This window comes from Hibiscus syriacus, unplaced genomic scaffold (genome assembly GCF_006381635.1).
Source record: "Hibiscus syriacus cultivar Baekdansim isolate YM2019G1 unplaced genomic scaffold, ASM638163v2 tig00112411_pilon, whole genome shotgun sequence".
Lineage (NCBI taxonomy): Eukaryota > Viridiplantae > Streptophyta > Magnoliopsida > Malvales > Malvaceae > Hibiscus > Hibiscus syriacus.
In genome coordinates, this window is record NW_024063326.1 from 441491 (window position 1) to 465999 (window position 24509).

Here is a 24509-nt window from a genome sequence, read left to right on the forward strand (position 1 = left end):
AAATGTATTGATATTTTGTTGAAAGTTATGTAATTTATGTTTTAAAAAAAATTAATAGTGTTTCATGTTTTCACCTACAATATTAATTTAATAATTTCATTTACAAAAAAAAATTATTTGATTGTTTGATATTTTATAAAAATATTATTTAGAATTTAAATTTTAACAATTAACTAAAGATAATAAATATGTAATATCTATGTTATTATTTTTAATTTAATAATAATAATATAACATAAAAATAAACCATTAGACGTGTATAATTATTAAATTAATATCTTAAAACTCACTAAAAAATAACATAACGGTTATTTTTAATAGTGGTTTATTTTCTACTTACAATATAATTTAATAATTTCATTTACACAAAATTATTTGATTGTTTTGATATTTTATAAAATATTATTTAGAATTTAAATTTAACAATTTTAACCAAAGATAATAAAATATGTAATATCTATGTTATTATTTTAATTTAATAATATATATCGTAACATAAAAATAAACCATTAGCGTGTATAATTACTAAATTAATATCTTAAAACTCACTAAAAAAGATAACATAACCGGTTATTTACTGGAAACTTATCAGTCTAATAATGTAAACGTAAAAAAAATATGCGCTACTATTACATTAAACTACCTACTGGATGTGTGAAGTGTCGATTCCATTTAATAAGTATCGACACTTTGGAATTACCAAGGATAAATAACCGGTTATTTACTGGAAACATATTAAGTATAATAATGTAAACGTAACAAAAATAGGCGCTACCTATTACATTAAACTACCTACCGGATATGTTGAAAGTGTCGATTCATTAAATAAGTATCGACACTTTTGGAATTTAAAAGAAAAGCAGTAATAGCCTATAAAGTATCGATACTTTATAAAAATAAATCGATACTTTACAATATATTAAGTAAAAATATGACAAAACCAGTTTCATTATGACAAAGCCGATAGAATTTATCGGATATGTTGAAGTGTTTGATAATGTTTCCAGTAATTAACCTATTTTATTATATAAGCGCTACCTATTAATTATATAAGCGCTACATATTACATTATATAACGCTACCTATTACATTATATAAACGCTACCTATTACATTATAAAGCGGTATCTATGTTATTGTGCTTGATAATGTTTCTAGTAATTAACCTATTTTATTATATAAGCGTTACCTATTACATTATATAAGCGCTACCTATTACATTATATAAGTGTTACCTAATATAACATGTAAAAATATGACAAAACCAGTTTCATTATGATAAAACCGGTAAATTTTACCTAATATGTTGAAAGTATAGATACATTTTATAAAAATGTATCGATACTTTGTTGAAAGTTATGTAATTTATGTTTCAAAAATTTTTAATAGTGTTTCATGTTTTCCACCTACAATATTAATTTAATAATTTCATTTACACAAAAATTATTTGATTTTTTGATATTTTACAAAATATTATTTAGAATTTAAATTTAACAATTTTACCCAAAGATAATAATAAATATGTAATATCTATGTTTATATTTTTAATTTAATAATAATATATCGTAACATAAATAAACATTAGACGTGTATAATTACTAAATTAATATCTTAAAACTCACTAAAAAATAACCTTAAATTAATGTTTTCCACAGTAAAATAAGTATGGACACTTATATATATATATCGATACTTATCGATAACCAAAGTTAACCGGTTACTAAATTTTTTAATAGTTTTTATTGTTTTCTACCTAAAACATTATTAGTCTGTCAACATAATAAGTAGCGCTAAACTGAATTTATTTAATATCTTTTAATATATCCGGTAATGCCGTATATTAGTCGCCTTTCATTAGACAATCCCAATTGGGCTAACATCATTAATAGGATTTTTAGTTCTTCTTTTCAACCTATCATCCCATAAAATCAAAATTTCACCGCCGAAGTTTCCTAAGATCACCCTATCCTTGTTCAAGTCACTAAACTATGTCACATGGACTTCTAAGTTCTAATATATACCATTTTGTGTACAACAGATTCATGCAGTACAAAAAGTACGAACAGTTCTGGTCTTTGATCCTTATTATCACCAAACATGAAGGGTTTGCATGCCGACTCACAGTCGCTAGTGGATATGACTATAACTTCATGATATTTCATCCATACAATCTGCCAGGTAAAGTCATAATCATCTGGCCATCGCTGAATGATAAATAGTATCTGAAATGGGCCATTATTGTTGGTTTCATTGAATGGTGAGCTATAATAAGATTGCAACAGAATAGACTAAGGTACCTACTCTGTCAAAAGATTTTTATTATTTGTTGGGTCACAAGGCCATGTGATTCCTCACAAGAAATGTCTCTAAAGCACTCACTCTTTCACTCTTCACCGCTCAATTTGCTTGAGATGGCTTCCCAATGGCCATAAAGCATTTGCTCTCTATAAATACAAATTCTAAGGGTTAGCTTGCCACCCTGCACCAATTGCCTAAGCCATTCCTTGACAGTCTAGACAGTCATGGGTTTCCACTTGCAGAGAATTGCTAATGCTAAGAGGATGGTAAAACGGACTCTTTCATCTTCGGAGACGACAATGGTGCCCAAAGGCCACTTTGCTGTTTATGTTGGAGAAGCTGAAAAGAAGAGATTTGTTGTCCCAATATCATTCCTGAAGCATCCTTCGTTCCAGAATTTGTTGAGTCAAGCCGAAGAAGAGTATGGATTTAGTCATTCTATGGGTGCTTTAACTATCCCCTGCAGCGAAGAAGCTTTCATTGAACTCGCCTGCAATCTGCAAAGCTCTTAAGAAGAAATGACATAAAATGTATATACATGGTGGATTGCTTTCTGCGATCCCATGTTCGCCCTTGTAAACTTAATTGTTTTTTCTAGCAAATATATAAATGACAATTTATTAAAGAGAAAATGTTGACTCGTTCTTTTCATGAGTTTCGCCTCTTGTACTAGCAAAGTACATATTCTTTTTTTTTTCCTGGAACTGGGTCTATCAGCAGCAGATTTTGCAAAGTAAAACATCAAACAAAAGTACTAACAAAAGTTTAATATTTTGATGCGTATGATAAAGGTTAAAGTAAAGTTACAAAATTATCAAATATTCCAAACTCATCATTTTTCGTCAAAATCCTATTTATACGTTAACATACTGACTGTGATATGAGAAAATCAGATTTTAATGATGTATACTGGCGACGTTGCTTTCAAACATTGGCTCGACGACATAATATTTAAAGCATTAGCTCGATAACATAATGTAAACAGAGATTCGGTCCACAAAATACAACTCAAATGGTTTTGAGATAAGATTTTATCATATCATAGTGAGTAGATTAACGTCCAGCTCATACGATAACCAAATTTTTAATGAAAAATGACGCGTTTGGAACATATGAATAACCATATAATTATTTTGTAACTTATAATAGTCAAAATACTTAATAAAATATCACCTTATAACTAGAGGACTATTTTATAACTTTCAATAGTAAGATACTCAACAAATCAGCCATTTGTATGCTTTACCGATAAAGAAATCAAGGAGAGGTTCGTTCAACTCAGAACTACTTGAGGGTTGACCAGAGAGTCCTTATCCTCACGAGAGTAGAAAGGTTGACTTTCCAGGCTAAGTCACTTAAAAAAGGTTTCAGGACAACTAAAAGAAAATATTTCTTGGTCTAATTCTTGGATCTCTAAACTCTGAATTCAGTGATTGTAGAGGGGATTAGCTTAATACCATAAACTATAAGGTTGGTTCGTGGTTTAGTTTAATCAATCATGCTTTGAAAATCGAGGCTCAACTGTTCACGTTCTCTCGAGGTCTTCCCCCCTGTTCAGTGCACCAAACAATTGCACATGCACTGATAACTTGTTTAATTATGTGTTCAACATAGTTGCAGTCGTAGAAGAAATAAACAAGCAGCTGTGGATCATCAACAAACATGTAGGGCTTTGGATACAGGTAGATAGTTGCTAGGTGATGGTCTCCACTTCATAGCATTTCATCCATATGAGATGCTACGTGCTAATTAAGCAAAGTCATAATGATATTAGTAAGACCACAATGAGCACTGTTGTTGGGATGCAAGGCCATGTGATTCCTCCCAATTCATGTCTCCAATGCATTCTTTATTCACCACCCAATTAGCCCGAGACAGCTCACCAGATACAGCATTTGCTCCTTATAAATACAGATTCTAATGGATAGCTTCACCAAATGCCAAAGCTGTTCTTAGATACTTCTCTAAGTTTCAATTCCACTCTCTCATTTCCTCATCTTTAACAACCTCACAAACACCATGGGTTTCCGCTTGCCAATAATTGTTAACGCTAAGCCGAGTCTGAAACGGACTCTTTCATCTTCGGAGACGACGGTGGTGCCCAAAGGCCACTTTGCTGTTTATGTTGGAGAAGCTGAAAAGAAGAGTTTCGTTGTCCCGATTTCATTACTGAAGCATCCTTCATTCCAGAATTTGTTGAGACAAGCCGAAGAAGAGTTTGGTTTCAGTCACCCTATGGGTGCTTTGACAATCCCTAGTAGTGAAGAAGCTTTCATTGATCTCACTTGCAGCCTGCAAAGCTCGTGACAAGAAATGATGTGAAAATAGGCTAACCAAACAGAGATTAACTGAGATTTAGCTCAACTGACACCTCCCAGATTTTATTTTTTTGGAAGCAAGTGTGTAAGGTGGACTGTTTTCTGCAATCCCATGCCCTTGTCAACTAAATTAAGTATTGTAACCAATATATAAATGCCAAATTTCTTTCAGAAAAACCCTTTCTTTTCATGAATTTTGACTCTGACGTTGTGTTGGATAATTTCAACCATAATATATTTTCCAAGGTCTGAAGCATTTTATTTCACTCCTGTTTTAAAAGGGTTCCCATATATTAATAAGGTCTGAAGCAGTATGTTCTACTTTTAACTAGTTAAGGATCGGTTCTCATGGTAGTCGAAGAGTCGACTTCCCCGGCGGTGTCGGCTAAACCCCTTCTCCCCAACGATAAGGTTTCATGGCAACTAAAATGAAAGTTTGTCTTGTCTAAATCCATGGACTGTAATCTATACTTGTCGACAATGGAGGGTTAGCCTAATACTATTGATTACAAGATTGACTAGTGCTTAACATATTTTCCTCGCATGTTGAAAGCACAAACTAAACAATGTCACTTGGATCGGCAACTACTTTCATTCTCTGTACGACGCAGTCATAGAACAATGTCACAGGCAGCTTACAAGTCTTTGATTCAACTTACCAGGAAACATGTAAGGCTTTCCATGCCAAGTCGTTTTTCTGTTTACCACTCAACTACATTGCATTTCATCCATATGATCTGCTGAGTTAATGGCATTTCATCTGATAAATAATATTCCAAATGGGCCAGTCTTGTTGAACAGAAGCTTAGGTACCAAATTTGTCAAAAATGCCATGGTTAGTTGGGTGGCAAGACCATGTGATTCCTCAAATCATGTATTTTGAAGATTTTTCCATTGAAATTTCTTTTCGACCACACACATTCAACCTGAGATTTCTTGACCAATGCCATAAACCATTTTCTAACCCGCTATAAATACACATTCTAAGAACAGCCCCACAGTGCGAAAGCCTTCCCAATCAAGCCAGTTACATTTCTTCTATCTTCTACACATAAAAATGAATCGAAGTTCATCACAAAATCATGGGTTTTCGTTTGCCGAGGATTGTTAACGCTAAGAGTCTAAAACGGAGTCTTTCGTGATCGGAGACGACTGTGGTGCCCAAAGGTCACTTTGTTGTTTATGTTGGAGAAGCTGATCATGAAAAGAAGAAATTTGTTGCCCCTATTTCATTTTTGAATCACCCCTCGTTCCAAAACTTTCTGTGTGAAGGTGAAGAAGAATATGGATTTAATCATCCTATGGGTGGATTAACAATCCCCTGCAGTGAAGAAGCCTTCCTTGATCTCGTTTGCAGTTTCCAAAGCTCATGAAAATTAGATTGGAAAATCGCTAACCAAGAAGACATTAACTCTGCTTAGCTCAACAGACAAATACAAGTTTGTTTTACATAGGAAGCAAGTGTAATTGGTGGATTGCTTTATGCAATCCCATGCACTTTATAAATGAAAAGACAACAATTTATTTTATTCAAACATATTCTTGTCATTGATATTTTTGTTCCGACTAGTTCTATCAATCAACTAAATTAATTTTTGTAATCAACATTTAAATGAAATCATGTATTTGCTGTCGCAGGCATTCATTGTAATGGTATGTTATTGGCCTAGGCAGGAACACACTACATGAGAAAGTACTTTAGACAACTTCACGTATATAATATGGACTTGTCTTGTAAGTTTCCTATAGATCTCTTCGTTGGCAGTATGGCACACATAAGGCTAATATGTGTATGTTTTAGAGGCCAAAACCGCTATTAAAATTTCCTATAGACCTCTTGTTGGCAGTACGGCACACATATTGCTCTTTACTTCGATCGAACAAGTGCTTTTTTGTGCCTAACACCTGCGGCAATATAAGGGTGCTGATGCCTAGAGCGCTGCACTGTTTATAACACCGTTTAGGACTCGATCATGAATTCTAGACCCTATGGATGCCAATAGTATGATTAAAGATTTAAAAGGTATTAGGGAAGAGTCATAGCAAAGTAAAGGCCAAAATAAATGTACACACATTCCTATAACTTCAGCTTCAAGTGGGGGAAAGAAAGGATTTGGTGCTCTTCGTTGTAGCACAATATAGTGAAGCCTCAAATTGTTATTCTAAAAGCAAAGAATCATTAAGCACATGCTCCCATTAAAGCAAGCAAGCTCCATAATCAAGACAATTTCAAGAAAAACAAATCACCAATTCCATATATAAGATAACCTTACTTGTGTAGCTAATCTTGTACAAGTCATTAGCTTGTTGAAATAAAAGAAAGAAACGCCTTAAAAGTAATAAAATTCAAAATTCTACTAAAGCGAAGAACATTCCATTTTGATTGTGGGCTTAGAGATCATCCTTAACTTCTTCCTTAATACCTAACAGCTTAGCCAACTCTCCACTCTGGTATGCTTCAACAGTATCTGAAATTAGAAACATTGCTTGTAAATTCTCTACTGATTCTATCTTCCCAGCATATTCCAATTGCATGAAGCTACAAGGGTTAAATTTGCAGGAAAAGAAAAACAAAAGTTACCATCTGAGCCTCCTATGTGTTTTCCATTAATGAAAACCTGTGGCACAGTACGCCTACCGACAATCTCACTCATCGCATCCTGAATGCTCCACCCATCATCTGACGAACACAAAAGAAAAGTAACTCTTTCAACTTCAAGCATTTCAAGTAGGATTGTAAATGAAACGAGACACATCGCAAGTTACTCGAGATCGACTCGGTCAAAACTCGGTTAACTCTCGAATTGAATGAACTTGACTCGAGCTCGAACTCAACTCAAATTCTTAACGAGCCAAAACGAGATACTTGATACCCAACTCGAAAAGCTTACGGGCAACTCGAAAAATGATATATTCAATTTTTAGATTTTTTAAATTAAATTATTAATAACATTAACATTTATGTGCTGTTATTTTTTTTTAAATACAATATAAAATTTTCATGTACTTACGGTTCATGCTCAAGCTCGAGTTTGAGCTTCAATAGAGCTAAGTCTAATAACATTTCGAGTTCAAGTTTTTTCGAAGTCCTTGAAAATTTTGAGCTAAAGAGCTTTAAAATCGACTTCAATTTTTTATTTCAAGTTTCGAGCTTGACAATTTTAAGCTCGTAAGTTTTCGAGTTGCTCGATTCGGCTCTTTTACTGCTCTAATTTCAAGTTCAAAATCGATAGGATGCTACTACTGTAAATTTCAGTTGAAGCTAGTAAAATCTAAGAGAAACCAAGACTCTGCTGTACCAATTTAGTTCAGCCTTTCTATCTCACAAGCAAAGCGAAATTTGCAGCTAAACAGTAATTTGTGATGTACAAAATAAAATTGGGAATTTAATTATCAACAGACCTCGCTCATCAAGCTCCACAACGAACGGAACTTGGTTTAACTCCTTGAACGCGGCTTTTGCCCTCTTACAGTACCTGCATAACACCAAACAAAGAATAAATTTTAGCCCAGACGTCAAATTTAGTTGCCAATATATATTAGTAAATATTTTGGAATCATAATACTTAAAAAGTGAGAGATTGTATCATATAATACTAAAAAAGAGAGAAAATCAGAACAACATTATAGATCGAGAAAGAACACAAAGCAAGCTAATTGATTTTTCTCAGTTTGAATAAAAAATCATTAATAAAAAAAGAATTGATGAGAAGAAAATTGTACGGGCAATAAGACTTTGAGAAAATGACGATCTTATGGGCAGAAATGGTCTTTTTGACGAAAGCAGCTTCAGGCGAATCAGCCGACGAAACCCAACACAGAGATGCTGTAATTACCAAGATTGACGCTATCAAGATTTTCACCGGCGCCATTATAAGCCTACCCCTCAACCTCTGTGTATGCTCTCACGGTAGCGATTGTTAGTATTTATGCTTTACAAATTAGATCTCGACTTGTGAAATACAATTTTTTTTTCTTTTGTAACGAAGATTGAAGCAGCCGAAAACCAGAGGTCAATTTCGTTTGATATTGAAATTGGGCCACAACCCAATAACCTTAGGAGATCATGGGAAACCAATGAAGCCTTTAATTTCCCAAGCCCGTTCACTAAAAAGGCCGAAGCTGATGCGACTGACCCAGAGATTAGAAGAGATGTCGAACTCGCAATCAGTTCAAGTAATCGGAATGAGATTATTTCACTTAGTTTCCCTATACTTATTTTTTTAGTAGTTTGGGTAATTAAAAATTAATATTTGTTCACATCGACATATACATTGCAGATGTAACTGCTCAAACCCTAAACTTTAAAGAAGAACAACATTTTTCGAAGATATAAATGAACATTATGAACTAAGTCTTTAAATCGTTATCATTGATGTTTTCCTATATATAGTTTTATATAACATCTAATTTGTCATTGATTATTTTTCTATGACCAGTTTTATATTACATCTAATTTTTCCTTTAGAAGTAAACGATATAATTAAACAAACATATTCTTTTCATTGATATTTTTGTTTGATCATTTCTATGTTATATCTATTTCGGAAAAAAAATAAATTAAGGCCAAATGTTCAACATTCTTAATTACTTATTCATGAATGATTAATTCAGAAAAAAGATTAGAAGGAGAGAGTTAGATATTAGATGCATATGTATAATCAAACAATTAAAGAAACATGAGAGTTTGATTTGTCGTGAATAAATATTAACTCTGGTTTTAATTAATCATTGATATATGATTTATTGACTAATTAATTTAAATTAAATTTTGTAGATGTGCATTATAAGGATAATCATTTTAACGCAGTTTACTCCATTAACACAAGTATTAACTCTTTGATTAGGCTTTTCCTGTGTCTTGGTTGAAAACACGGTTGTAAATCAAGGGAAGGGACGTTTTTTGCACTCCTATCCCTGGGTGAATCAAGGAAAAAAGAATTAGGGATTAAATTGTATAGCTTTACAAAGTCCATACTTGAACATTGACTTTACCCCCTTTTCTTTTCAAAACTAAATACTAGCGGCTTAAGGATAAGCGATCAGCTAAGCTTGCGTGGCGCCGGGTTATGTATTGGACTAGGACCCACATAAAAAAAGACTTAGCTAGCATCCGATGGGCCTCAGTAACATAGTTTGCTGTTTAGTTAGGAACGAACCAAACTTCCCACATCGCTAGATAACTGAATAATACGATAGTTCATATACAGGAAAGAAACAACTTAAGAATGTCCCTTCGGGGACATCCGATAAAATTGGAACGATACAGAGAAGATTAGCATGGCCCCTGCGCAAGGATGACACGCACAAATCGAGAAATGGTCCAAATTTTTTTCTTGATTCTTTTTGCAAATTTTACAGCTCTGTTTACTTGGGAACCTGACTTTTTACCGCTTCAGATTTTTGTTTATTTATTTTTCTGGGTTTGTTTCGATGTTCACCTTCATGGCGTGGGGGGGGGGGTTCACTTCAGATTGCAGTTTAGAGATCCTCTGGGTTTGTTTACTAATTTGTTTTTGCAAATTTTTTCTGGGTTTGAATATCATCTTCACGGGTCTTGTGCACTTAAGATTTCAATTTAGAGTTTTTGTTACTGAGTACATGCTTCCGGTGGTTATACAAAGAAACTTGAAGAGTGTAAATCATTGAACGCGGAGCAGATTGCTTGGGAGAAAATCGCTGAGCTTGAGAATAAGCTCAAGACTAAGTAAGAGGAAGTTGCCCAGCTAAGAGGGTCATTAGCTTGTTATTAGGAACATGGGGTAGATGGAGATTTTATAAACGTTGTAAGGAAGTTGGAGGCAACAATTAAAGAGTTGATAGAAAAGGGGGAATAGCTTATGGATGTAAAAACATTGAATCAATCTCTTATTGCAAGGGAGCTTATGAGCATATATCAGCTGCAGGATGCTAGATGCTCGCCAAAGATTGATCACTGTAAGCTAATTTTTGCTTTACTTACTAAACTGTTTGCCTCATGATACAAATACAGCATGAGTAGCCTTGTGTTGCAAGTTGATGGCAAAATGTTTATCTGTTGCAATCTTTCATCCTTATTTTTTCTAGGTATCCCTTGGAATATTAAATTAGTGATAGATTGACTGGATTCTGGTTTCTATTGTTACCATGAGTGCAAGAAGAAACTTGCTGGTGACGACTGATATTTCAAATCCATGGGATTAAGCTCATTACGGCAAGAACATAATAAGAATAAGCTGCATCCTTTCAAGATCAACCATGAAAACGGCTGAGTACATTATGTTGACATAGTGCACTCATACATCATATCTTAAGTAGTTGAAGTTTCAACCTCTAATGAAATGTTAAATGATAGAAAAATATGGAATGATCATTCGAGGTCGGTTGATATTTTGTCTTATAGAACATTCTTAGGCAACTTATGACATGGGCAGAACAAATTATTAACCAGCGTGGTTTACTTCTTTTTGTGTGAGCAATTGATAAATGATGAAAGATTGATGGAGTTGCGAAACAAATGAGGTGAAATGATATACAAGGCTGTTACTGGTGCCTTTTGGTAAACCTTAAGATGTCAAAGCTTTTTCTTTCAGAGCAGAGCGGCGGAAAATATGCTTAGCGGCAACAACACCAGGCAGACAAATTGCCATATCTTTTCCATTGATCGAATCACAAGATTCCAAAGTATTTGTTCTGTTGGTAGGCTTTTGAAGGGTTGTAATGTGAAGCTTGAGTTAGCTTTTCATTTGTGATCAAAATATGCTGCTATATATGGAAGAATGATTAACAAGGAAATCATCTAAAGCATGGAAATGAGTGGCTATGCTTGGGTTTCATTAAGATAATGCTTAAGAGGTCTCACATTGTCTCTGTGATCTTCTATGAGATAAAGGGTTGAAATCATACATTGGTCTGTTTGTGGACAAACAATGTGCCCTAAAGTTTTAAAAGAAGACCAACCAAAGGCCAGCAAAAGATTGGAGTACTTGATGTAGACAGAAGAAAGAAATGAACAATGAGAGTTAGATATGGATGCAGATGCTTAAATAATGGACCGACATGATTGAGAGCCTGAGGCTGCTATAACAGAGGGCCCTTCGATCTTCAGATTGAACTTTAGTAGGCAATGGGGGTCAGGTTCCTATTAGTTGATAACTCTGGCCTGGCCTACAACTTAAAATGGAACAAAAAAGAGACCAATACAGAACAGGCTAAAGATTGGAAATGGACAGTTTGGCACTCAAGATTTTAAGCATATGAAGCTTTATGAGGTTGGCTACAACATGCTTCATAGGGCAAGCCCTTGTGATGAGCACCTGAAGTGTGTCATACAGGCTTGAACTTGTCAAAATGTTATTATTTGTTGGGATGCAAGGCCATGTGATTCCTCCCGATAGATATCTCCAAAGAACTTTCTCTTCACCACTCAAGTAGCCTTGGACTGCTGACCATATACAATATTTGTTCTTTATAAATACAAATTCTAAAGCATAGCTCCACCAAGTGCCAAAGCCTTTCCTAGCTACTTCTAAATTCCAATTCCACACTCAGATTTCCTCATCCTAACAATCACACAAAAACCATGGGTTTCCACTTGCCAAGAATTGTTAGGGCTAAACTGGGTTTGAAACGGACTCTTTCATCTTCAGAGACCACAGTGGTGCCCAAAGGCCACTTTGCTGTTTATGTTGGAGAAGCTGAAAAGAAGAGATTTGTAGTCCCCATATCATTCCTGAAGCATCCTTCATTCCAGACTTTGTTGTGTGAAGCTGAAGAAGAGTTTGGATTCGATCACCCTATGGGTGCTTTGACAATCCCTTGTAGTGAAGAAACTTTTGTCGATTTAACTTGTAATCTGCAAAGCTCATGAGATGAAATGACGTTAAAATTGGCTAACCAAGCAGAGATTGACTGATATTTAGCTCAACTGACAACCTACCAAATTTTAGTTTTAGGAAGCAAGTGTGTAAGTGGATTGTTTTCTGCAATCCCATTCCTTGTCAACTAGATAAAATTTTGTTAACTATATATAAATGCAGAATTTCTTTCAGGGAAACTCCTTGTCATGAATTTTGTTTCTGATGTTGTGTGGATAATTTCAGCCCTAATCTATTTTCCATGATCTGAAGTCTTTTATGCCATCATTTATCACTTAATCTATAATCTATCACTTCTGATTAAAAAGGGTTTCATGTATGAACAAGATCTATTTGCATGAAAATTCGACCTTTACAGGTTTTTTGGGATTTTGAAATATGGGGTTCAAATAAAGGTATCTCATTTTCGGAATATTTCAGTTTCTATCTGTTTCTTTGCTGTCACATACATCTTGGAAGGAATGCATAATATGAGAAATTACTTTAGACAACCCTTAAGCGTATGTTTCGAAGCCAGAACTGTCATTAAATTGAAAATTTAATTCAACCCTTTATTGCTGATCTTCCCGGGCTTAAGAAAAAAGAAGTGAAAGTCGAGATTGAAGATGGCAGAGTGCTTCAAATCAGTGGAGAGAGGAACGTTGAGAAGGAAGACAAGAATGATACTTGGCAAAGGGCTGAACGTAGCAGCGGGAAGTTTATGAGGAGATTCCGGTTGCCTGAGAACGTCAAAATGGATCAATTTAAAGCTTCCATGGAAATTGGGTTTCTTACTGTTACTGTTCCCAAAGTGGAAGTGAAGAAATCTGACGTCAAAGCCATTGAAATTTCTGGTTAAATGATGGCTGTTGTTGGTTTTGTTGTTAACATTGGAACTTGCTTATTGGTCTTCGTGTGTTGTTCTATCGTGTTGAAGAGATGCGCAAAATCTCAAATTTGTGTTTATGGGTGTAATACTACCAGGTCCTCATCTATAATGTAAAAATGCTGGTATAAATGTGAAATGCAACTGTTGCTTCATTTTTTCCCTCTTAGATTCAGTTCCTATATCAAAATCGTCTCTTTTAAAATCACAAGATTTCTTAGTATTTGTTCTATTGGGAGTAGGTGTGGTAATGTGAATACTTGAGTTGTCTTTTATATGTGATCAATATAGAAAGAGATTTTAGAGCGATTGGATATGAAAAGCTGAAAAAGAGAGATAAGATCATCTGCAAAACAGGACATGTACAAAAATAATTTTTTACTCTAACATGCAAGCAACCAAGAAAAAATAAAAGCTATGTTGTTGAATAAGATAAGGTTATTCATCTTTGCCATGAAATTGTTGATAATGAGTTGGAAGACAACACCATGTGATCCCCCATTCCCCCTCATTTACCCATGTCTCTTTCATTACTCATCAGACCCCAGCAATTGCCCCTTCCTACTCCACTTGACTCTCATAATCCTTACATCTATATATACAGGTAAGAATAAGTTCATTTGACAACATTATCTTCACATTGTCAATCACTAAACACGTTCATCTTTGCTTTCCAACTTCTTTAAGATCTTCCTTCTCTTCCAGGTACACAAATCGATAAATAAAAAAAGAAGCGATAACCATGGCTACCCACGTCCCTCGTATTGTTAGTGTTAAGAAAGTTCCTAAGGACTACTTTCCACCAGAAGAGATTCGTGATACCCGTGTCGTTCCTGAACCAGCCTTCGTTTCAAGATTTGCTCGGCCTATCAGAAGAAGAGTTTGGTTATAGCCATCCTACTGGCGGTCTCAGGATTCCCTGCAACGAAAGCATCTTTCTTGAAGTTACCTCTCGCTTGAATTGATTGTCTAGAGAAGTAACACTAATCATTATTCAATTTTGTAAAGCAAACATCGACAATACCTTGTAGACACATTTTTTCCCATCTTTTTGCCTTGGGGAAGCAGATAGAAATGTCCCTAAGTGGAAATCTAGATTACTGTAACTTTTTCTATCAATCAATATGGAAAATCAATGTATATGAATGGCGTCATTCAATTGGAATTTTTGTTTCTTTTCTGAATTTTCAATGTCCCCTTGTTCTCTTTTGACCTTTAATTGCTTCTTTAGTTGTTATTAGTAGGGTTCTAAAAGGATCAATTCAATCATATTTTCAAAGGAAATTTGCTTCTGCAGATGGATATAAGCAACCCATGGTAGTCCTTTCATTTTCTATGCAAGGTGAGAAAGTCCTTATCCTCATTTTGCTGGTCTCCACTTCATAGCATTTCATCCATATGATCTGATGTGTTAATAAAGAGAAGTCATTTGAGACTGAAAGAGATGATCAAATGTGTACTCTTCTGAAAAATTATTTTAATACAAATTACAAGACGATCTGATAGGAACTGAATCCAAGAGGAGAGAAATAAAGCAACATTTGCATTTCACATTTGTACCAGCATTTACACTATAGATGAGGGTATGATAGTGTTACAAGCACAAACACAAATTTGAGACTTTGCTCACCACTTAAACAACACACGAGGACTTCTCAAACTTGAAGACAATAAGCAAGTTCCAGTATTAACAACAAAACCTTAAAAACAAGGATCATTTAACCAGAAATTTCAATGGCTTTTACGTCAGGTTTCTTCACTGCCACTTTGGGAACAGTGACCGTAAGAAGCCCATTTTCCGTGGAAGCTTTAACTTGATCCATTTTGACATTCTCAGGCAACCGGAATCTCCTCATAAATTTTCCACCGCTACGTTCAACCCTGTGCCAAGTATCATTCTCGTCTTCATTCTCAACGTTCCTCTCCCCACTGATTTGAAGCACCCTGTCATCTTCAATCTCGACTTTCACTTCTTCTTTCTTAAGCCCCGGAAGATCAGCCTTAAAGACGTGAGCCTCTGGGGTTTCCTTCCAGTCGATTCGGGCGTTGACAAATGCCGAGGTATACGAGGTTTGCCAGGTGACTGAAGAAGGGAAAGGGAAGTCCTTGAATGGATCCCAAACATCAAGATCGAAGATGCTGCTTCTCCTTCAGTTGCCGAAGAAACTCGGGATCATTGCCATTTCTCTTAGAGCACGAAACAGAGATTGAAGTGTTATTACCTAAGTATCTGATACTGCTTTCCTGATCATAAGAAGATAGGACATGTTGGGTATTTATAAGAAGCACTAGGAGAAATCTGGTATTTTCTGGAACTTTGTGTTGAGCATTAACTTGAATGATCTGGACTTATTTATTATTGATCAAATTAGAAAGATACACAAGGGAAATTATCCATACAACACCAGAAACAAAATTCATGGAAAGAAATACTCTCTTTAAAAGATTTGGCATTTATGTATTGGTTACAAAAATTAAATTAGTCGACAAGGGCATGGGATTGCAGAAAACAATCCACCTTGCACACTTGCTTCCTAAAAGTAAAATTTGGGATGTTGTCAGTTGAGCTAAATATCAGCCAATCTCTGCTTGGTTAGCCAATTCTCACATCATTGCTTCTCATGAGCATTGAAGATGGCAAGTGAGATCAATGAAAGCTTCTTCGCTACAAGGGATTGTCAAAGCACCCATGGGGTGATTCAAACCAAACTCTTCTTCAGCTTCACTTAACAGATTCTGGAATGAAGGATGCTTCAGGAATGATATGGGGACAACATATCTCTTTTTTTCAGTTACTCCAACATAAACAGCAAAGTGGCCTTTTGGCACCACTGTGGTCTCTGAAGATGGAAGAGTCCGTTTCAGACTCGGCTTAGCATTAACAATTCTTGGCAAGTGGAAACCCATGCTTTGGAGAGGTTGTTAGGATGAGAGTGTGGAATTGGAACTTAGAAGTAACTAGGAAAGGCTTTGGCACTTGGTGGAGCTATGCTTTAGAATTTGTATTTATAAAGAGCAGATATTGTATATGGTCAGCAGTCTCAGGCTAATTGAGCGGTGAAGAGAAACTGCTTTGGGGAAGGAATCACATGGCCTTGCATCCTAACAAATAATAACATTTCGACAAGTTCAAGCCTGTAGGACACACCTCAGGTGCTCTTCACAAGGGCTTGCCTATGAGCTACTGCAACCAAAGAACACAAGCTAGTGTTTGGCTCTTGGACATATCTTTTATCCAATTAGTCTAAAATCCCTTCCAACATTGCTTGTTTATATATTTCATGCATGTCTGAAGCACGTCGTAGCCAATCTCATAAAGCTTCATATGCTTAAAATCTTGAGCGATCAACTGCCCATTTCCAATCTTTAGCCTATCCTCCATTAACCACTTTTTTGTTCCATTGTAAGTTGTAGGCCAGGCCAGAGTTGTCAAATAAGAAGAATGCTTGTGGTAAAGTAGGAGCCTGAAACCCCCCCCCCCCATTGTCCACCAAAGTTCAAGCTGAAAATCAAAGGGTCCTCTGATATCAGCCTCAGGCTCTCATCCATGTTGGTCCATTATTTAAGCATCTGCATCCATATCTAAATCTCATTTTCATTGCATCTGTCTACTTCAAATACTCCAATCTTTTGCAGGCCTTTGGTTGGTCTTTTTTCAAGACTTTAGGGAACATTGTTTGTCCACAAACGTCTCTAGTATGATTTCAGCCCTTTATCTCATAGAAGATCGTAGAGACAAGACCATGTGAGACCTCTTAAGCATCATCTTAATGAAACCCGAGCACAGCCACTCATTTCCATGTTTTAGATGATTTCTTTTTGTTTATCATTCTTCTACATATAGCGGCATATTTTGATCACAAATGAAAAGCCAACTCAAGCCTTCACATTACAACCCTTCAAAAGCCTCCCAACAGAACAAATACTTTGAAATCTTGCGATTTGATCAACTGAAGAGCTATGGCAATTCGTCTGCCTGGTTTTTTCCCCCTAAGCATATTCTCCGCCGCTCCGCTCTGGAAAAAATAAATAAAAAGCTTTGACATCTTAATATCTACCAAAAGGCATCAGTAACAGCCTTGTAGATCATTTCACCTCATTCGTTTCTCAACTCCTTCAATCTTTCATCATGTTCATCAATTATCAACTGCTCACACAACAAGAAGTAAACCACACTGGTTGTGTTCTGCTCATGTAAAACGTTGCCTAAGAATGCTCAATAAGACAAATAAATCAACCCAAACCTCAAATGATCGTTCCACATTTCATTAGAGTTTGAAACTTCAATTGCTTTAGATATGATGTATGAGTGCACTATGTAAAAAAAATTACTCGGTCTTTTTGATGCTCCATATGTCATGACTCAGATCTAGTGTTTAGGATCTTCATATGGTTTAGAGTAAAAAGGCCTAAATCAATCATGGGTCCGGGTCCATATGCAAACTCAACTTCACCGTAACAAATTATTCCAAAAATGTATAGTATTCTTCTCGGTATGTATTGTAGACCCCAGATTTTGTCCTCATCCCAGCATTACACCAAGCTTCAACTAATGCATGTTTCTTGCCAACTCACAAGGATAAAAATACATGTGAGATCTGATCTAAAGCATGGTCACACCAAGTTGCTATTTTTTTATGTAAAATTATGTAAAATAAGGGCTATAAATAGCCGAATGAAAATGTAAGAAAAAGGGGAAAACAATTGTAAGGGGATTACTCTCGTTTTTCAGAAGGGGATAGCAATAAAATACAAATTTTTTTTCCAGCAAACCTAAGGTAGTTCAATTTATATTTCAGTTTTCTTTAATTTATTTGTTTAATTCGAATGCAACTAATAATAAGAATTTTAGTTTGTAATTTTGTTCGTAGTTAACGTAAATTCCATGAGTTAAAAAAATAATTAAAATAGAGATAGAGAGTTAAGTTACCTTGCTGCAGTACGTCGGAATAGGGGTGTCGTCGTTGTCGGGTCTAGAGTCGAGTGGTCGGTGTGGCTCTCGAGTTCCCTGGAAATTTGGGCCACCATGGTTGCTCTGTCACGCTGGTGAAGGAAAAGAAAGCAGAAGACTTAAATGAAAAACTGATATGGTTCACGTGTAGAAGGAAGAAAGGAAAAGATGTTAAGCTTTAAAATTTTTTTTGCTTAAATCACTTGTCAAACCATTAGTTTTTAGGAGCTTTATATTTTGTTCATATATATTAATGATTAAATCACGCATAATATCCTCATGTTCAGCGTGTTTTGTGCTTTGGTCTTATCAGGGTAAAATCACATTTAAACTCTCTTATTTTAATGCCCTTTTCATTCTGATCATATATTTTGTTATGTGTTTCGAATATGCATATTGATTTTAATAATCTTCGAATTTAGCCACTGTTATTTTAATTTTTTTATTTATTCGGATCCTTGTTTATTTTTTATTTAGTTATTATTTTATGTTTTATTACATTTTAGTCAACATAATTAGATTTTATTTCAATTTAGGCTCATGCATTTATTTTAAATTGATTGTTGAGGATCTTATTTGTTCATATTTATTTATTAGGTCATTTTACTTTAATCCTTTAATTTTCTGTTTGTGCTATTTTAGTACTTTATTTTTTTTTTTTGCTATTTAATATATTAAGTTTCTGTTTTTCTCTTGCAGCTCATTCCTATAGTTAATTCGATCCGTGAATTTTAATTATTTCTAATTTCTTTTTTTATATAGATTCTCTTTCGCACCCTTTTATTTATTTATTTACCTATTTTCTATTTTATCTTTTAATATTAACTCTTTGTCTTTGTTGGTTTTATTTTTTTATTTTATTTATGATTTTTTAGGGATAATTTTAATTGATCAAAAGGTAAATAATTATGATCGAATTTTTAAATTTAAATTTAAATTTAAATTTTTGTAATTAAGACAACCGATAAATTAAATGGTACCGAAAGGACAGTTCAAGGGTGCTAATCCTTCCTTAACTATAACCAACTCCCGAGCCCGACATATTTATGGTAAAACGTGGATCATGTAAGATGGTATCCGATCAATATAAATATTTTTTAAAATGATCAGTGGTGACTCCAATAATTTATTTCAAGTCGAAATCAAATTCAAGACTCACCCGAAAGTCGGTTGATGTAAAGTACCTTCGCACTGCACTTTATTCTTGTACGTCAGCACTGTCATGGACATGTTACATCGAAGGTCCCAATCCTCGATTGTTTTCGACAAATTCCGATACTAAAAAACATGAAATTTGACCACACAGCTCAATGAATCACTTTCAAGCAACCCAGTAAGAAAAACTCTAAATTGCAATCTTAAGTTCACAAAACCCGTGAATATGAAATTCATACCCAGAAAAATTTGCAAAAACAATTAATAAACAAACCCAGAAAAATAAATAAACAGAAATCTTAAGCGGTAAAAGGTCAGGGGAAAAATGAAAGAAAAAAAATTGGATCGTTTATCGGATGTACCCGAAGGGACGATCTAGAGCTGTTTCTTTCTTGTATATGAATAATCGTATTATTCAGTTCTTTTGCCATGTGGGAAGTTTGGTTCGTTCCTAACTAAACAGCAAACTATGTTACTGAGGCCCATCGGGTGCTGGCTATGTCTTTGCTTATGACGGGTCCCCGTCTGACACTTCAACTCGGCCCAGGCAAGCTCAGCTGATCACTTATCCTTAATCTATTAGAATCAGCTTTGAAAAGAAAAGTGATAAATCAATGTTTAATTCTGAACTTTGTAAAGTTTTCCGATTTAATCCCTAATTCTTTTTTCCTTAACTCACATTAGCCATGAAGATTAACAACTTTTTCTTAATATAGTTTCCGAATATCGATTCTGTCAAAGTATTATGACATGATACTCTAAATTATACTATATTATCACATAAAATGTTAAGTAATATTTTTGGGCATGAATCACGCCGCTATTATTGTTGCTGCAATTAAGAAGTCGTATAACAACTATAACAATTGATATAAAATCGATAATTAAGTTGTTGTCTACTGCCTTAAAGGGTTGAATCTAATCACAAACCGTCTAGGTTAATTCCGAAGAAAATCCATCAGTCAAACTTAAAGATCAACAACTATCATAATCAAATAAGAACAAAGCCAAGGTAGACGGCAACGCGCACGCAAAGAAGTTATCATGTCATATTCAACAAGAGAAGAAAATAAGTTCGCCTGCCTGGTGCTACTTCCGCTAAGCATATTCTAAGATATGGCAGTTCGCCTGGCTGGTGTTGTTTCCACTAAGCATATTCTCCGCCGTTCTGCTTCGACGTCATTAGATGTACCGAAGGGCTTAATTGCGGTCTGTCAACTAGATTGGTTAATAACACTATTTTCCAGTCTCTGATTTTTCTCAATAAGTTTAAGGCAAACCCAAATGACATGGCATGCTCATGAACAACGTCATGTTCGTAGGCACTTACTACAAAGCCTAATCAAAGAGTTCAATTTTATCAAAGGGAAATCCAATTTGTTATTCTTCCAGTTTGAATGTGCTTTGACTCCAATCTTTTACAAAATGGTTCTGAAACAGAGAATCTAATCTCATGATCAAAATATCTTTAGAATGAGAATCTAATAGCATCCACAGTACTTTTCAGCGTGGCTAACTATTGGTGCAGGCAATTCATGCTCCCTCAATCTATAATCAACCGAATTGACCAGCTTTGTTCCCGATTCCTTTGGAAAGGAACTGATCAGGCAGCTTATGGGGCTAGGGTCAGCTGGTCAAATATCTGCTGTCCCAAATCAGAAGGAGGCTTAGGTCTGAAGAACTTAAAAATTTGGAACACTGCTTGTATGATTCAGCTTATTCGTAATATTCTGGCAGGAGAAGAATTAACTAGGAATGATAATGTCAACTTAATTCTTAGTTGTAATTGGGGTATAGACTAACCATTATTTTGTTGTAAGTATTTGTTTATACTCCCTTTTGAGACGTTTTTTTGTAGCTACATTGCTTCTTTGGATAATAAAATTTTACTTATCCAAAAAAATAATAGCATCCACAGTAATACTTTGTTTTTTTTCCTCGAACACGTTCACCGACATCTTTTCGAAATGTATTGCTTCATTATAACTCAGAGATGTGCAGGAATCCAAATATTTCGACAGTTCCATTGTATTTGTTGGTACAAGCTCATACTGCTAAGCCCGGACGACAGATTAGCGTGATTGACGGGCAGAATCAACGGTTCAAATCTTTTACTGCCGGGCCCATGATAGCATGGTAATGTGACAGTGAGTGATATGAACCAACAGTTTTTACCGAGTTGAGTAATCTTTAGATGTACAATACAATTATATGCTGCTTGTTCGGCTTCATTAGGATCAGGTAATGGCCAATGGGTGTTTGTTGTTCTGCTTCCCTTATAGCATAGATGAAACATTTCGGTGACAGTAATTTTATTTTTAAGAAACACCAAATCTCCGGTATTTGATCTGAATGCTTTACTCCGAACTCGGTTAACGTCGACATGGTACCATTTGGCTGACAAACTTGTATCATTTGTCCTCCAGATTGCATAGCCTCGTGAATCAGAGACTGAGAAAAGATCCCTGGAGAGCAGTTTACAGTTTTGAGTGATGGAAGGGTAAAAAGGTATGTGTACTGCAGTTTGAAGCAGTAAGGGAAATGATCTCAAAGGATCTTACTATGTTGTCTTTTACATGACAAAAGTAACATGGCCTTCATGTGATGAACCAAAAGCCAAAGTCATTTTCAATCATAAAACAGAGAAATAATATATATATATATATTATATATATATATATTCCTCTCAGACACCTATCTTGGCTCAACAAAAGCACCGTATTTCGGTGATCGGTGGTGGGCCTTTCTCGTCTCCTCTGAGTTTTTTCAACCATTTCTTTCATTCACAGAACATGCAAGTGTCTTTCACAAATTGTGATAGATGAAGTAACTTGTTTGCTGTGTTTTTTGTTCCTTGTTGTTGCTGTAAATCTACCATTGATCTCTCAAACAATAATGCCATTAGTACTGAAACTTGATTTTTTGTCTTTCTTTCTCAGTTGGTCAACTTGTTAGGTTTATCACAAAGATGTGGAACCAAGCTAGGGGAGGAAGATACCAATGGTGGGCCTCATTTGAAGTGTAGCAATTAATAAATGTCTCTAAAAAACTATGAATATTTCTCTGTTTAAGTAGTGGAGATTTCAGCAGGACTACATTAAAAAAAAACCCATTGGCCCCTTGGGGACATTCTCTCAAAATTGCTGCACCCAACACTCGATGGGGCTTTTATTCCATGGCAGGCTTGGCTTCATTTTCATTTTGCTGATGAAATATGGATAAACTGAATTGACATACTGACCATGCAGCTGATGAAATATGGATAAACTGAATTGACATACTGACCATGCAACTCTATGATCAAAACCTACAAATCTAACAGAAGAAACCACAAGGGGTTTCTGCACAGAATCACAAAAACCAAAACAATCACCAAATTCCAAAAACCAACCAAACCGATGCACAGTACTCGCTCGTGCACTTATTACCGGTCCCTGGTTTCCGGTAGAGAGACGGAGAGATAACATTAGGGTAACACTAAAATATGAATAAGTTTCTTTTTTTCAGCATTAAAGTTTCAAAAGTAATGAAATAGTCGTTGACATTATCGTTTTATAATAAATCGGATTGTTAACACCTATTATCCCAGTTATAAAAGGTTTATGTGGCACATTAGCTTGGTTTACTTGATCAAAACTCTCTCTCAATCCCATTCGACTGATTGATGCAGCACCTTTACCCCACTAAGAAAAGAGATATTTTTGGAAGAGTGAGACCAAGATAGTCGAGTGAAGGTAAAATATGTCACATCAGTCGGTCAAGTGAGATCGAGCGTAATTTTGACCAAATAAGTTAGCCTAACATGTTACATTAGTCGATCAAGTGAGATCGAGCGTAATTTTGATCAAATAAGCTAGCCTAACATGTCACATCAATTTTTTGTTACCTGAATAACTTATGAGTGGTTAATTTTTTATAAAACAATAACGTTAATGATTATTTAAGTGATCATTTATATAGTTTACCTAGATTTAAATCGTGTTTGCATATATCGTGAAATCATTTTAAATTTATGGCAATCAAGTTGCGATTGCAACATTAGAGCTTAGCTAATAGGGAGAGAGGGTCCATGTTTTCATTAGGAGGACCAACAAATAATAGAAATTTCAAATGGGAGGGTTCGCTCTCCACCATGTCGTATGCGCATACAACAATTAACACATAATACCCCAAATAACACCCATGGTTTGTCCCTTTCGGCTTAGCCCCCACAGTCCCACATGACTCCTCAGGCTCAGGCTCTCTATCCATTAATAAATAGCACTCCATCTCTCCTCTCAATCCTCCCACAACAGCAATGGCAATCAGAAAACCATCCAAACTGCCTCAAACCGCAGTCCTCAAGCAGATCCTCAAGAGATGTTCGAGCTTAGGTAAGAAACACGGGTACGACGAAGATAATCTCCCACTCGACGTACCGAAAGGCCACTTTGCCATCTACGTCGGTGAAAACAGGAGTCGATATATCGTCCCGATCACGTTCCTGACTCACCCTGAGTTCCAATGTTTGCTCCGACGAGCCGAGGAAGAGTTCGGGTTTGACCATGATATGGGACTCACTATCCCTTGTGAAGAAGTTGTTTTTCGCTCGCTTACATCTATGCTTAGATGAAAATGGAAAACAATATACAATATTGAGCTGTGAAGGGGCCTGCCTTTGCCTTGGAGAAAGATGGCCAAGAGAAACATAGCTAGTTTCTCTTTTTTTAACATCATTTCTTCAACGTGCTTTTTGGTGGATTTTTTTCCTTTTTTTCTACTATTTTGAACCCATCAATTAGGGTTTTTAATGTTTAATTAATTAGTCATTAGTGAATCTAACTTAGACCCAGGAACTATGACATCTTCCGGCGGGTTGATTATTTGTAAAAAAGTTGTGTTTTCTCGCAGATTGTGGAACTGCGAGCGAAAAGTTTGATGTTAATGAAAACCTTATTCAGCTTCACAAGCTCCACTTTTCTCTCTCTCTCTCTTGTTGAATTATTGTTCATTTCAATATGAATAATGACTAATTCAAGATTTTATATTAAATGACTAACTTATAGAACTTTAATTAAACGAATTTTT

At 35.3% G+C, this 24509-nt stretch overlaps 6 protein-coding genes, 1 non-coding gene and 1 pseudogene across 7 annotated transcripts; 5 read left to right on the forward strand and 3 right to left on the reverse strand.

The window, feature by feature from the left end:
- The first annotated feature begins 2521 nt into the window (after window positions 1–2521).
- Window positions 2522–2825, forward strand: LOC120179396 (auxin-responsive protein SAUR21-like). Its single transcript, XM_039184999.1, has one exon. It carries the CDS (start codon window positions 2522–2524, stop codon window positions 2807–2809), a length of 288 nt encoding a protein of 95 aa, XP_039040930.1. The 3' UTR covers window positions 2810–2825.
- A 1419-nt stretch (window positions 2826–4244) lies between these two features.
- Window positions 4245–4809, forward strand: LOC120179395 (auxin-responsive protein SAUR21-like). Its single transcript, XM_039184998.1, has one exon. It carries the CDS (start codon window positions 4317–4319, stop codon window positions 4602–4604), a length of 288 nt encoding a protein of 95 aa, XP_039040929.1. The 5' UTR covers window positions 4245–4316; the 3' UTR covers window positions 4605–4809.
- Window positions 4810–6788: 1979 nt separating this feature from the next.
- On the reverse strand, window positions 6789–8556 carry LOC120179391 (glutaredoxin-C4-like). The gene is made up of 4 exons (XM_039184995.1): window positions 8339–8556; window positions 8018–8091; window positions 7197–7295; window positions 6789–7083 (listed from the first exon to the last, which is right to left on the reverse strand). Exons 1-4 carry the CDS (start codon window positions 8485–8487, stop codon window positions 7007–7009), a joined length of 399 nt encoding a protein of 132 aa, XP_039040926.1. The 5' UTR covers window positions 8488–8556; the 3' UTR covers window positions 6789–7006.
- A 1289-nt stretch (window positions 8557–9845) lies between these two features.
- Window positions 9846–9948, forward strand: LOC120179417. The gene has a single exon (XR_005521613.1). It is a non-coding gene; the product is annotated as a U6 spliceosomal RNA (small nuclear RNA).
- Window positions 9949–11930: 1982 nt separating this feature from the next.
- On the forward strand, window positions 11931–12566 carry LOC120179394 (auxin-responsive protein SAUR21-like). Its single transcript, XM_039184997.1, has one exon. The coding sequence runs from the start codon at window positions 12177–12179 to the stop codon at window positions 12462–12464; it is 288 nt and encodes a 95-aa protein (XP_039040928.1). The 5' UTR covers window positions 11931–12176; the 3' UTR covers window positions 12465–12566.
- A 2382-nt stretch (window positions 12567–14948) lies between these two features.
- On the reverse strand, window positions 14949–15537 carry LOC120179401 (annotated as a pseudogene).
- Window positions 15538–15771: 234 nt separating this feature from the next.
- Window positions 15772–16263, reverse strand: LOC120179403 (auxin-responsive protein SAUR21-like). Its single transcript, XM_039185005.1, has one exon. The coding sequence runs from the start codon at window positions 16241–16243 to the stop codon at window positions 15956–15958; it is 288 nt and encodes a 95-aa protein (XP_039040936.1). The 5' UTR covers window positions 16244–16263; the 3' UTR covers window positions 15772–15955.
- A 7414-nt stretch (window positions 16264–23677) lies between these two features.
- LOC120179402 (auxin-responsive protein SAUR50-like) lies at window positions 23678–24057 on the forward strand. Its single transcript, XM_039185004.1, has one exon. The coding sequence runs from the start codon at window positions 23740–23742 to the stop codon at window positions 24052–24054; it is 315 nt and encodes a 104-aa protein (XP_039040935.1). The 5' UTR covers window positions 23678–23739; the 3' UTR covers window positions 24055–24057.
- Window positions 24058–24509: the final 452 nt, after the last annotated feature.

Bases quoted from the DNA above. Each gene is read 5' to 3' on its own strand.
- LOC120179396 (XM_039184999.1), top strand. From the start codon at position 2,522: ATGGGTTTCCACTTGCAGAGAATTGCTAATGCTAAGAGGATGGTAAAA.
- LOC120179395 (XM_039184998.1), top strand. From the start codon at position 4,317: ATGGGTTTCCGCTTGCCAATAATTGTTAACGCTAAGCCGAGTCTGAAA.
- LOC120179391 (XM_039184995.1), bottom strand. From the start codon at position 8,487: ATGGCGCCGGTGAAAATCTTGATAGCGTCAATCTTGGTAATTACAGCA. The intron at 7,296-8,017 runs GTCTGTTGATAA...TGTGTTCGTCAG, and splicing joins TGTGGAGCTTGATGAGCGAG to ATGATGGGTGGAGCATTCAG. The intron at 7,084-7,196 runs GTAACTTTTGTT...TTCTAATTTCAG, and splicing joins ACACATAGGAGGCTCAGATG to ATACTGTTGAAGCATACCAG.
- LOC120179394 (XM_039184997.1), top strand. From the start codon at position 12,177: ATGGGTTTCCACTTGCCAAGAATTGTTAGGGCTAAACTGGGTTTGAAA.
- LOC120179403 (XM_039185005.1), bottom strand. From the start codon at position 16,243: ATGGGTTTCCACTTGCCAAGAATTGTTAATGCTAAGCCGAGTCTGAAA.
- LOC120179402 (XM_039185004.1), top strand. From the start codon at position 23,740: ATGGCAATCAGAAAACCATCCAAACTGCCTCAAACCGCAGTCCTCAAG.